The 13,945-nt window shown below is 41.0% G+C and overlaps 1 protein-coding gene across 4 annotated transcripts in view; it reads left to right on the top strand.

Annotated features, from left to right (window-relative positions):
- PIG-V (phosphatidylinositol glycan anchor biosynthesis class V) overlaps positions 1-7,893 on the top strand; it is a 160,285-nt gene extending 152,392 nt beyond the window's left edge. For all 4 annotated transcript variants that reach the window (XM_071690960.1, XM_071690957.1, XM_071690959.1 and 1 more), the window contains exon 8: positions 6-7,893. In XM_071690960.1, coding sequence (XP_071547061.1) covers positions 6-278 — 273 coding nt within the window. In that variant the 3' untranslated portion in view covers positions 279-7,893. The remainder of the gene's footprint in view (positions 1-5) is intronic.
- Positions 7,894-13,945: the final 6,052 nt, after the last annotated feature.

The following is a 13,945-nucleotide window of genomic DNA, read 5'->3' as shown; positions in this document are numbered from 1 at the left end:
TACAGGTTACTACACGGCTGTTATGCTCAAGTTGTCCAGTAGTATACTGGTTTGCTGCTCATCTCATCTCGGACCAACCAAAGCACTCAGTTGGGCAAAGCTCCAAAGGAGACAGCAATGACCGTGCTGAATGCCTCACCAACATGACCAAGCGATATAAAGTTTCTCTTATTTCCGAGTTTCCAAAACCATTCTGGGGACAAGTTATTTTATCTTACTTTTTGTTGTATTTTTTGATAGGTGTTATCTTGTACTCAAACTTTTTACCATGGACTTGAAAAACTTGCACATGAAAATATCATAATTTTGCTAGTCATTGTTTATGGTACAGTATATGTAACAATTTGATATTAATGTTCTATTCATTTTATAACAGAAGGGCCAGATAAGACCTTTATAAAAGTTGATAACTCTCTCTAGCACACCATATTGCTGCTTTGTGGTACCAAAACCCCAGATTAGTTAATCCTTTCCTTGTTTAGAAATATCAGAAATGTATACATTGTCAAAAATGTCTCAGGCAAGAAGTGTTGTAACAGTGATGAGTGAGGATATTTCAAAAGTCTGCACATTTAGAAATTTTAGGAAACACAAGTCTGTTAGGATCACCTATGCTGTGACAGCCTCCTTGCATTGTAATGATTGCCATACTTTTCCAAAATTTGTTCCCATATATTGTACCTAAACTCTCTTGATATTGTTTTTCCTTTTTTCACCGTGAACATAGCATGTGTTCCAAAATCATATCAACCAAGTGAAAGAATGCAAGTTTTTCATACATTATGGATTTTTGCACACTTTCTGCAGTCCCATTTTACATATCTGACTTATCTACCAGACTCAATATTATGTACATATTCTATCACAGCATCTGGCTTCATTTTCTTAGTACTAGTCTTATGGTTCACTTTACCACTGTCTTTCATATTTCCCTTGTGATGTGTTGTAAGCAAGGTGATTTCATGCTTGTCATACTGGCACAGACTAAGCATATTCCTTGACATGAACACCTTACTCTCCTCTTGCCTGCCTTCTAGGATGACCTTAGTTATGTTTTCTGTTCTGCATATGACTCACAGGCACTAGTAATATGGGCTTGTGACCCAGCATCAATCTATAGAATATGGTCTTTTCCTAGGCACTTTTCTAAGATCGTTTTCACCACTGCCATAGACATGCCAAGGTGGTCATTCTTGAGAATGTCACCCTCACTGCTTGTGTACATGACCATTCCATTCTTACAATCATGCAAGACAAATGTCTTTGTTCTAATCATGTGGTGCTTATATGAAATGTACTGTTTGAACAACAATGTTCCTGTGAGTAGCACTAGCCACTTATCTATTACTTTTCTCTGATCCAAAAATCACAGGCCTAATTTTCCACAGATGGTCTGACTTATCATGGTTCTCATTTTCTGCAAAGTGCAGTTACTGGAGTGAAAATGGAAATGAATGTAAGTTATGGGAGGGCATGGAGGGAAGTGTGGTATGGATGAGAATGAGTGAAAATTATCAGGGAAGAGGAAAAGAAGGATGGGCAATTCTGATATCACCAAGATTGACAGAGGGTGTTACACATCATGGATGGGATGGATCAAGAATAGTGTGGGTGAAAGGAGAGATTGGGATTGTGAAGTATGCATGGGTATGTGTAAATGCTCCTGTGAATATGAAGACTGGACAAGGTAAGGATGAAATGTAGCTTTTCTGGAGAAATTTGAATGACTCTATAAATGGTTTTGAGAATAAGAGAAACATGGTCGTATTAGTTGATATGAATGCAAAAGTGGGATGTGATGATATAGTTGGTGAATGGGGAGTGCAAGGAGTAAATGAGAATGGAAGTTATCTTAAGGATATTCGTGCTGAGAGGGGTTCATTCCTTGCTAACACCTTTTTTCACCACAAAATAATCCGCAGATATACATGGATGAGGAATGATGGAAGAGAAGAGCAAAAGGCTTTGATTGACAATGTAGCAGCAGAGGAAAGATTGAGAAAGGCCATGCTAAATGCTAGAGTCATAAGAGGATTCTTTAGAGAGACTGACCATTTCATGGTTCTTGTGGGGATAAGGATCAAGAAGTGGAGGTATGGTGTAAGGAAGAATGGAAAGGTAAAAATGTTGGCAAGCAAGAAGATATATCAGAAAAAATGGAGGGAGGAATATGAAAAGAAGGTAACTGAAAACTTAGATGAAAGTGTAGTGAATGTAGGGATGCAGTCTTGTATGAATGAGGTGTTTAAAATGTTTAGAGAAATACAATCAAAGGTTGTAGAATTAGCAGTTGGATACAAGGCAGTGAGTTACAGTAATAAAAAGGGAAATCCATGGTGGACAGAAGAGATTAGAAATGCTGTGGAAGAGAAGAAAAAGGCATATGCTAGGTTGCTCGATAGGAGGGAAGAATACAAAATATATAAGTGAAATGTTAAGAAGCTGATAGAGGAAAGCAAAGAAAGTTAAGTGAAAAGTTTGTGGGAAACAAGAAACTATACTGGAAGGAGGTGGAAAGGGTGAGAGATGGATGTATGAGTGGAAACATTAATGTGAGAAGTAAGGAAGGGGAGTTCTTGAATCAAAAGGTGGAAGTGAAAGAAAGATGGAAAAAATATGTTGAAGAACTGATGAATGTGGGAAAAGAGGCAGCAGTTGTTACATACATGATTTTGGAAGATGGAAGGAAAAGGATACAAGTGCAAGGGCCTGTAGCAAAAAGGGAGATAAGAGGAGCAATAATGAGGCTGAAGGTAGGAAAGGCTCCTGGAATGGATGGGATTATGGCTGAAATGCTGAAGTATGGACGAGAAAGTGATAGAGTGGATGCATCTCATATGTAATTTAGCATGGAAACAGAGGGTTGTGCTGAAGATTGGGTGAAAGCTATTATTGTTCCTTTATTCAAAGGGAAATGTGCTAAGAATGTATGGAGCAGTTGTGGGTGAATAAGTATGTTAAGCATACCAGGAAAAGTTTATACAAGAATATTAATTGACAGTGATGGAAGTGACTGAATACAGAATAAGTGAAGAGTAATGGGGTTATAGGAAAGGTAGGGGATGTGTGGATCAGATATTTGTGGTAAAGATGACCATGGAAAAGTAATTTGCAAAAGGTAAGAAGCTGTATGCAGCTTTTATGGATCTAGAGAAAGCACATGACATTCGAGTGGAATGCTGTATGGGATGTGTTAAGGATATATGGGAAGGGGAGACAACTGTTGGATGGTGTGAAAGCCTTCTAAGGAGGAGCAAATGTGAGTGTGAAAGCCTTCTATAGATGAACAAATGCATATGTAAAAGTGGATGGAGAGTTGAGCGAGTCTGGGATACATGTAGGTGTGAGGCAGGGCTGTGTGATGTCATGGCTCATCCTCCTCAAAGGCTCAGATTGGGGTGTCTGAATGTGTGTGGGTGTAACCTAGATGAGAAGAAAGGAGAGATAGATAATACGTTTGAGGAAAGAAACCTGGATGTTTTGGCTCCTAGTGAAATGAAGCTCATGGGTAAAGGGAAAGAGTGGTTAGGGAAAGTCTAGGGAGTAAAGACAGGGGTTGGTGAGAGGACAAGAGCTAAGGAAGGAGTGGCACTACTCCTGAAGCAGGAGTTGTGGGAATATGTGATAGAGTGTAAGAAAGTAAATTCTAGATTGATTTGGGTAAAACTGAAAGCAAATGGAGAGAGATGGGTGATTATTGGAGCCTATGCACCTGGTCACAAGAAGAAAGATCATGAGAGGTAAGTGTTTGGGAGCAGCAGAGTGTGTAAGCAGCTTTGATGCATGAGAGCAGGTTATAATGATAGGTGACTTAAATGCAAAGGTGAGTAATGTGGCAGTTGAGGGAACAATTAGTGTACAAGGGGTGTTCAGTGTGGTAAATGAAAATGGTGAAGAGCTTGTGGATTTGTGTGTTGAAAAAGACTGGTGATTGGAAATACCTGGTTTAAAAAGAGAGATATACATAAGTATATGTATGTGAGTAGGAGAGATAGCCATTATTGGATTAAGTGTTAACTGATGGGTGTGAAAAAGAGAGACTTTTGGATGTTTATATGCTGAGAGGGGCAGCTGATGGAATGTCTGATCACTATTTTGTGAAGATTTGTAGAGATATCTTGAAAAGAAGAGAGAATGTTGGGGAGAAGAGAGTGGTGAGAGTAAGTGAGATTGGAAAGGAGACTTGTGTGAGGAAATACCAGGAGAGATTGAGTGTAGAATGGCAAAAGGTAAGAGCAAAAGACGAGAGAGGAGTGGGTGAGGAATAGGATGTATTTAGGGAAGCAGTGATGACTTGCACAAAAGAGGCATGTGGCATGAGAAAGGTGGGAGGTGGGCAGATTAGAAAGGGTAGTGAGTGGTCTGACGAAGAAGTAAGGTTGTTGGTGAAAGAGAAAAGAGGCGCATTTTGGATGATACTTGCAGGGAAGTAGTGAAAATTACTGGGAGATGTATAAAAGAAAGTGGCAGGAAGTTAAGAGAAAGGTGCAAGAGGTGAACAAGAGGGCAAATGAGAGTTGGGGTGAGAGAGTATCATTAAATTTTAGAGAGAATAAAAAGATGTTTTGGAAGGAGGTAAATAACATGCATAAAACAAGGGAACTAATGGGAACATTGAAGGGGACAAGTGGGGAGGTAACAACAGGTAGTGATGAATGAGGAGAAGGAGCGAGTATTTTGAAGGTTTCTTAAATGTGTTTGGTGATAGGGTGTTTTGGTCAGGGTGGTGTGCAAAGTGGGAGAGCCAGGGAGAAAGGTTTGGTAAGAAGAGAAGAGATAGTAAAAGCTTTGCGGAAGATGAAATCTGGCAAGGCGGTGGGTTTGGATGGTACTGCACTGGAATTTATTAAAAATGGGGGTGACTGTGTTGTTGACTGGTTGGTAAGGATATTCAGTTTATGTATGGATCATTATGAAGTGCCTGAGAATTGGCAGAATGCACGTGTAGTGCCATTATATAAAGGCAAAGGAGATAATGGTGAGTCTTCAAACTACAGAGGCATAAGTTCAGTATTCCTGGGAAATTATTGATTGAGAAGGTGAAGGCATGTACAGAACATCAGATTGGGGAACAGCAGTGTGGTGTCCGAAATGGTAAAGGATGTGTTGATCAGGTGTTTGCTTTGAAGAATGTATGTGAGAAATACTTAGAAAAGCAGATGGATTCATATGTAGCATTTATTGATCTGGAGACGGCATATGACAAGGTTGACAGAGATGCTTTGTAAAAGGTTTTAAGAGTACACGGTGTGGGAGGTAAGTTGCTAGAATCAGTGAAAAGTTTTAACCAAGAATGTAAGGCATGCGTATGAGTAGGAAGAGAGGAGACTGATTGGTTTCCAGCGAGTGTTGGTTTGCGACAGGGGTGTGTGATGTCCCTATGGTTGTTTAATTTGTTGTTGGATGGGGTGGTTAGGGAGTTAAATCCAAGAGTTTTGGAAAGACGGGCAAGTATGCAGTCTGTTGCGGATGAGAGGGACTGGGAAGTGAGTCAGTTGTTGCTCACTGATGACACAGCTTTAGTGGCTAATTCATGTGAGAAACTGCAGAGGTTGGTGACTGAGTTTGGAAAACTGTGCAAAAGGAGAAAGTTGAGACTAAATGTGAATAAGAGCAAGGTTATTAGGTTCAGTAGGGTTGAGGGACAAATTAATTGGGAAGTAAGTTTGAAAGGAGAAAAATTGGAGGAAGTGAAGTGCTTTAGATATTTGGGAGTGGATTTGGCAGCGGATGGAACCATGGAAACGGAAGAGAGTCACAGGGTGGGGGAGGGGGTGAAGGTTCTGGGAGCAATAAAGAATGTGTGGAAGGAGAGAACATTATCTCAAAGAGCAAAAATGGGTATGTTTGAATTAGTAGTAGTTCCAACAATGTTATATGGTTGTGAGGCATGGGCTATATTTAGGGTTGTACGGAAGAGGGTGGATGTCTTGGAAATGAAATGTTTGAGGACAGTGTGTGGTGTGAGGTGGTTTGATTGAGTAAATAATGAAAGGGTAAGAGAGATGTGTTTAAATAAAAAGAGTGTGGTTGAGAGAGCAGAAGAGGGTGTGTTGAAGTGGTTTGGACACATGGGGAGAATGAGTAAGGAAGGATTGAGAAAGAGGATGTATGTGTTAGAGGTGAAGGGGACGAGGAGAAGCAGGAGACCAGATTGGAGGTGGAAGGATGGAGTGAAAAAGATTTTGAGCAATCAAGGCCTGAACATACAGGAGGATGAGAGGCTTGCACGGAAAAGAGTGAATTGGAACAATGTGGTATATCGGGATCGATATGCTGTCAGTGGACTGAACCAGGGCATGCGAAGAGTCTGGGGTAAAGCCTGGAAAGGTCTATGGGCCCTAGATGTGGAAAGGGATTTGTGGTTCGGGTGCATTACACATGACAGCTAGAGATTGAGTGGGAATGAATGTGGCCTTTTTTGTCTTTTCCTGGTGCTACATCGCTGGGGCATAGTGTGTGTGTATGGGGGTTGAAATGTATATGTGCATGTATCGGCATTAAAGTGTGTATGTGGGTGGTTGGGCCATCCTTGCTCTATTTCATTGCGCTACCTCGCTGATGCGGGAAACGGTGATTGGGTATAATAATACATAATACATAATATATATTATATATATTTATTTATTACACTTAATCGCTGTCTCCCGCATCAACGAGTCAGCACAAGGAAACAGACGAAGAATGGCCCAACCCACCCACATACACATGTACATACATAAATGCCCACACACGCACATATACATACATATATATGGATAGGGGAGAGAGAATACTTCCCACATATTCCCCGCATGTTGTAGAAGGTGACTAAGGTGGGGGGGTTAGAAACCCTCCCTCCTTGTATTTAACTTTCTAAAAGGGGAAACAGAAGAAGGAGTCATGCGGGGAGTGCTCATCCTCCCCAAAGGCTTAGATTGGGGTGTTTAAATGTGTGTGGATGTAACCAAAATGAGAAAAAAGGTGAGATAGGTAGTATGTTTGAGCAAAGGAACCTGGATGTTTTGGCTCTGAGTGAAACAAAGCTCAAAGGTAAAGGGGAAGAATGGTTTGGGAATGTCTTGGGAGTAAAGTGTCAGGGGTTAGTGAGAAGACAAGAGCAAAGGAAGGAGTAGCACTACCCCTGAAGCAGGAGTTGTGGGAGTATGTGATAGAGTGTAAGACAGTAAACTCTAGATTGATATACGTAAAACTGAAAGTGGATGGAGAGAGAGGGGTGATTATTGTTGCCTATGCACCTGGTCATGAGAAGAAAGATCATGTGAGACAAGTGTTTTGGGAGCAGCTGATTGTGTTAGCAGCTTTGATGCACGAGACTGGGTTATAGTGATGGGTGATTTGAATGCAAAAGTGAGTAATGTGGCAGTTAAGGGTATAATTGGTGTACATGGGGTGTTCAGTGTTGTAAATGGAAATGGTGAAGAGCAGTGCTTCCCTAAACACTTCCCATTCCTCACCCACTCCTCCTAGCTTCATTACTTTCACCTTTTGCCAATTTACAGTCTCTTCTGGTATCCCTTCTCACAAGCCTCTTTTTCAGGCTATCTCACTATGTTTATATAAAATGTATTATTGCAAATAAAGCTCAGATAATGTATAATGTGCATCAAATACTGAAGTGCACTAAACAGATACTAAATTCAAATTGTGATTACATATTGCACAATTTAGCAAAGTAATGAATTGCATTTGTGTTAGCTGCCACTTATCGGTTATGACTGGACATTATAACACAAAGAAACTACATGAAGCATCAAATGATACAATGCATTACTTATCCAATTTTCCCGTAGGGAAAGATATAATTTTGCCTTGTAGACAAAAGTAAAAGTTTTATTGTTATTAGGAAGGTACGTTCTGTGGAAATATAACATGATTAAAGAATGAATACTGCTTTTGTAGTTTATATTTACAGAAACCTAATGTTTGTTTTTCTTGGACCAAAAAACAAAGTTTTCTGAATGAAGAAAAGTTGCTCAAAGACTGCACGGCATCTATCTTTTGGGGTTCATTTGGACCTAAGTTCATCCTGTATGTTTCAGGGAAATGGTCAGATGTCACTCACATTCAAAGTGTCAACACTCTTCTCACAGCCATTTCCCCCCCAACTACATGCTCACCATTTCCTGCACTAGAGAGGTAGTGCCAGGAATTGAGAAATGGCTTTATTTGCTCATACACCCATTAGCTGTCATGTATAATGCACTGAAACCAGAGTCTCATACCAACATGCAAGTCCCAAAGACTTAGTTTCCCTCAACTGCATTACAAGCCCTGGTTCCACCCAATGGTAGCACATCATCCCTTGTAAACCATAATAATTGCATTTTGCTCAATCCTTCCATTCTACACACCCTCTTGCATGTACAGGCTTCAAAACTTCAAAGCATCTTTCATTCCATCCTTCCACCTCCTCCTTGGTTTCCCCCTTTTCCAAATTCCATTCACATTTGTCATGCATTCCTCTTTGTCTTCCTTTCCTCTTTCACCCTCTTCATATATCCATACCATTTCAACACACTCTCTTCAACTATCTCACATGAAACTCCTCTTACAGCCACACCTCTCTAACCTTCTCATTTCTTATTCAATCAACCAACCCCCAAACCACATTAATTATCCTCATGCATTTTATTTCAAACACATTCACCATATTCTTTACATTTTCATGTGAGGCTCATGCATTGCATCCATACAATATATTGGACTACTATACCATCAAACGAAGCCATCTGTGCCCGTGAAGACTGAACTTTCTTTCCACACATTCCTCAATGTGCTGAAAACCTTTGTCCTCTTACCCAGCCTATGGCTCACTGCAGCTCCCTTAGTTCCATTTTCTGTCATATCCATCCCCAGTTATCTAAGACACTCCAATTCCTTCAAGCTCTATTCATTCAAGCACCATCCAAACATTTCCTTTCACTGCTATACTTATCAACCTTTCTTTTATTCACATTTACTCTCAACTTTCTCCCTTTACACACACACCCGAACTCAGGCACCAGCTTTTGCAGTTTCTCACTAGAATCTGCTACCAGTGCAGCACCATTAGCGGACAACAGTAGATTCATCTTCCAGGCACCCCTATCCCCAACAGACCACATGCTTCTCCTGACCTATCCATGCCACACAAATCCATTTGTTTCTCTTAAGTATTTCTTCCACATTCTTCAAAGTAAACACCTGATCCACATGTCCTCCACAACTCCTGAAGCAACAATGTTCTTTCCCAATCTGAAGCTCTGTTTATGCTACCACCCTCTCCATCACAACTTTTCCATTCAACTTACCAGGTACACTCAACAAACTTATACCTCTGTAATTCAAACACACATTTGTCCACCTTACCTTTACACAAGGGCATGATATATGCATTCTGCCAATCCTCAGGCACCTCCTAATTTTCAATACATACAATGAAAATCCTAACTAATCAGTCAACAAAACCATCATCTTTCTTCAGAAATTCAATTGCAATACCATCTACCCGAGCTGCCATGACACATTTCATCTTGCACAAGGTTTTCACCATCTCTCTCTTCACCAAACCACTTGCCATGCCTCTCTCATTAAACGTACATCCCAGCAAAAACACCCTATATCTGCCACCTTAACATCAATTCTTCAAAGTACTCACTTCATCTCTTCACTTCATCATTGCCTATTACCACTTCCTCATTTTCCCTTTTCACCAATGTTTCCATTTATTGGCTTGTATTTCTCACACTATTAATTTTCTAGCAAAACATTTTCCTATGCTCCCTTTGGTTTGTAAATACTCAGTTACCCTTTCTTTCAGCCCCTGTACCTTCCTCTGAATACCTGCTGCTTCCTTTTGTTTAAGCCACAATCACTCGCTCCTTCCTTGTAAGTACTACCCATACATCTCTCTTTTCACTAGCAAGTTAACTTTATCTCACCACTCACTACCTCTTACCCTCCTGGTAGGTTTAAAATCATATCACTTTTTTTTTTTTTATTATACTTTGTCGCTGTCTCCCGCATTTGCGAGGTAGCACAAGGAAACAGACGAAAGAAATGGCCCAACCCCCCCCCCATACACATGTATATACATACGTCCACACACGCAAATATACATACCTACACAGCTTTCCATGGTTTACCCCAGACGCTTCACAAGCCTTGATTCAATCCACTGACAGCACGTCAACCCCGGTATACCACATCACTCCAATTCACTCTATTCCTTGCCCTCCTTTCACCCTCCTGCATGTTCAGGCCCCGATCACACAAAATCTTTTTCACTCCATCTTTCCACCTCCAATTTGGTCTCCCTCTTCTCCTCGTTCCCTCCACCTCCGACACATATATCCTCTTGGTCAATCTTTCCTCACTCATTCTCTCCATGTGCCCAAACCACTTCAAAACACCCTCTTCTGCTCTCTCAACCACGCTCTTTTTATTTCCACACATCTCTCTTAACCTTACGTTACTCACTCGATCAAACCACCTCACACCACACATTGTCCTCAAACATCTCATTTCCAGCACATCCATCCTCCTGCGCACAACTCTATCCATAGCCCAAGCCTCGCAACCATACAACATTGTTGGAACCACTATTCCTTCAAACATACCCATTTTTGCTTTCCAAGATAATGTTCTCGACTTCCACACATTCTTCAAGGCCCCCAGAATTTTCGCCCCCCTCCCCCACCCTATGATCCACTTCCGCTTCAATGGTTCCATCCGCTGCCAGATCCACTCCCAGATATCTAAAACACTTCACTTCCTCCAGTTTTTCTCCATTCAAACTCACCTCCCAATTGACTTGACCCTCAACCCTACTGTACCTAATAACCTTGCTCTTATTCACATTTACTCTTAACTTTCTTCTTCCACACACTTTACCAAACTCAGTCACCAGCTTCTGCAGTTTCTCACACGAATCAGCCACCAGCGCTGTATCATCAGCGAACAACAACTGTCTCACTTCCCAAGCTCTCTCATCCCCAACAGACTTCATACTTGCCCCTCTTTCCAAAACTCTTGCATTTACCTCCCTAACAACCCCATCCATAAACAAATTAAACAACCATGGAGACATCACACACACCTGCCGCAAACCTACATTCACTGAGAACCAATCACTTTCCTCTCTTCCTACACGTACACATGCCTTACATCCTCGATAAAAACTTTTCACTGCTTCTAACAACTTTCCTCCCACACCATATATTCTTAATACCTTCCACAGAGCATCTCTATCAACTCTATCATATGCCTTCTCCAGATCCATAAATGCTACATACAAATCCATTTGCTTTTCTAAGTATTTCTCACATACATTCTTCAAAGCAAACACCTGATCCACACATCCTCTACCACTTCTGAAACCACACTGCTCTTCCCCAATCTGATGCTCTGTACATGCCTTCACCCTCTCAATCAATACTCTCCCATATAATTTACCAGGAATACTCAACAAACTTATACCTCTGTAATTTGAGCACTCACTCTTATCCCCTTTGCCTTTGTACAATGGCACTATGCATGCATTCCGCCAATCCTCAGGCACCTCACCATGAGTCATACATACATTAAATAACCTTACCAACCAGTCAACAATACAGTCACCCCCTTTTTTAATAAATTCCACTGCAATACCATCCAAACCTGCTGCCTTGCCGGCTTTCATCTTCCGCAAAGCTTTCACTACCTCTTCTCTGTTTACCAAATCATTTTCCCTAACCCTCTCACTTTGCACACCACCTCGACCAAAACACCCTATATCTGCCACTCTATCATCAAACACATTCAACAAACCTTCAAAATACCCACTCCATCTCCTTCTCACATCACCACTACTTGTTATCACCTCCCCATTTGCGCCCTTCACTGAAGTTCCCATTTGCTCCCTTGTCTTACGCACTTTATTTACCTCCTTCCAGAACATCTTTTTATTCTCCCTAAAATTTAATGATACTCTCTCACCCCAACTCTCATTTGCCCTTTTTTTCACCTCTTGCACCTTTCTCTTGACCTCCTGTCTCTTTCTTTTATACATCTCCCACTCAATTGCATTTTTTCCCAGCAAAAATCGTCCAAATGCCTCTCTCTTCTCTTTCACTAATACTCTTACTTCTTCATCCCACCACTCACTACCCTTTCTAATCAACCCACCTCCCACTCTTCTCATGCCACAAGCATCTTTTGCGCAATCCATCACTGATTCCCTAAATACATCCCATTCCTCCCCCACTCCCCTTACTTCCATTGTTCTCACCTTTTTCCATTCTGTACTCAGTCTCTCCTGGTACTTCCTCACACAGGTCTCCTTCTCAAGCTCACTTACTCTCACCACCCTCTTCACCCCAACATTCACTCTTCTTTTCTGAAAACCCATACAAATCTTCACCTTAGCCTCCACAAGATAATGATCAGACATCCCTCCAGTTGCACCTCTCAGCACATTAACATCCAAAAGTCTCTCTTTCGCACGCCTGTCAATTAACACGTAATCCAATAACGCTCTCTGGCCATCTCTCCTACTTACATAAGTATACTTATGTATATCTCGCTTTTTAAACCAGGTATTCCCAATCATCAGTCCTTTTTCAGCACATAAATCTACAAGCTCTTCACCATTTCCATTTACAACACTGAACACCCCATGTATACCAATTATTCCCTCAACTGCCACATTACTCACCTTTGCATTCAAATCACCCATCACTATAACCCGGTCTCGTGCATCAAAACCACTAACACACTCATTCAGCTGCTCCCAAAACACTTGCCTCTCATGATCTTTCTTCTCATGCCCAGGTGCATATGCACCAATAATCACCCACCTCTCTCCATCAACTTTCAGTTTTACCCATATTAATCGAGAATTTACTTTCTTACATTCTATCACATACTCCCACAACTCCTGTTTCAGGAGTATTGCTACTCCTTCCCTTGCTCTTGTCCTCTCACTAACCCCTGACTTTACTCTCCAGACATTCCCAAACCACTCTTCCCCTTTACCCTTGAGCTTCGTTTCACTCAGAGCCAAAACATCCAGGTTCCTTTCCTCAAACATACTACCTATCTCTCCTTTTTTCACATCTTGGTTACATCCACACACATTTAGGCACCCCACTCTGAGCCTTCGAGGAGGATGAGCACTCCCTGCATGACTCCTTCTTCTGTTTCCCATTTTAGAAAGTTAATACAAGGAGGGGAGGATTTCTGGCCCCCCGCTCCCGTCCCCTCTAGTCGCTTTCTACGACACGCAAGGAATACGTGGGAAGTATTCTTTCACCCCTATCCCTAGGGATAATATCATATATACATACATATACACATACACACACATACACATACATACGCACATATACACACACACACACATACATATATATACATATGAAAAATGTAAGAAACAATTTAGAAAACTGAAACTTCTAGCTTGAAATGAATGAAAAAATGAATGTCACATAATGGTTTAACCTCTGGCTATGGAAAAAGGAAATGTATATCACGTTTATAACACTATATTTGAATCTTTTGTTTTTATATGAAAAAATAAACTACTTACACCAGAATAGAATACTTATACAACATTATATTTTCTTAAGGTATCAAAAATGAACTCAGAAATGAGAAGGGGGAAATTTTGCTCTCAATCTTGTCCTGTTTGTAATGTATTTAGGGATCATAGTTGCTCATGGTATCCCTAGGGTAGGGGGGAAATAATTCTACCTCCGTATTCCCTGCATGTCATAGAAGGCAACTAAAGGGGGTGGGAGTAAGGGGCTAGATCCCTTCCTCTTATAACTTAGTTTCTCAAAGACAGAACAGAAGAAGGAGCCAAGCAGGGAGTATTCAACCTCCTTAAAGGCTTAGGCTTGGGTATCTAAATGTGTGTGGATGTAAACAAGATGAGAAGAGATAGGTAGTATGTCTGTGGAAAGAAACCTGGATGTTCTGAGAC

The sequence above is a fragment of the Panulirus ornatus genome, chromosome 49 (assembly GCF_036320965.1).
Source record: "Panulirus ornatus isolate Po-2019 chromosome 49, ASM3632096v1, whole genome shotgun sequence".
In the NCBI taxonomy this organism is placed as follows: domain Eukaryota; kingdom Metazoa; phylum Arthropoda; class Malacostraca; order Decapoda; family Palinuridae; genus Panulirus; species Panulirus ornatus.
This window is presented reverse-complemented; position numbering and strand designations above follow the sequence as displayed.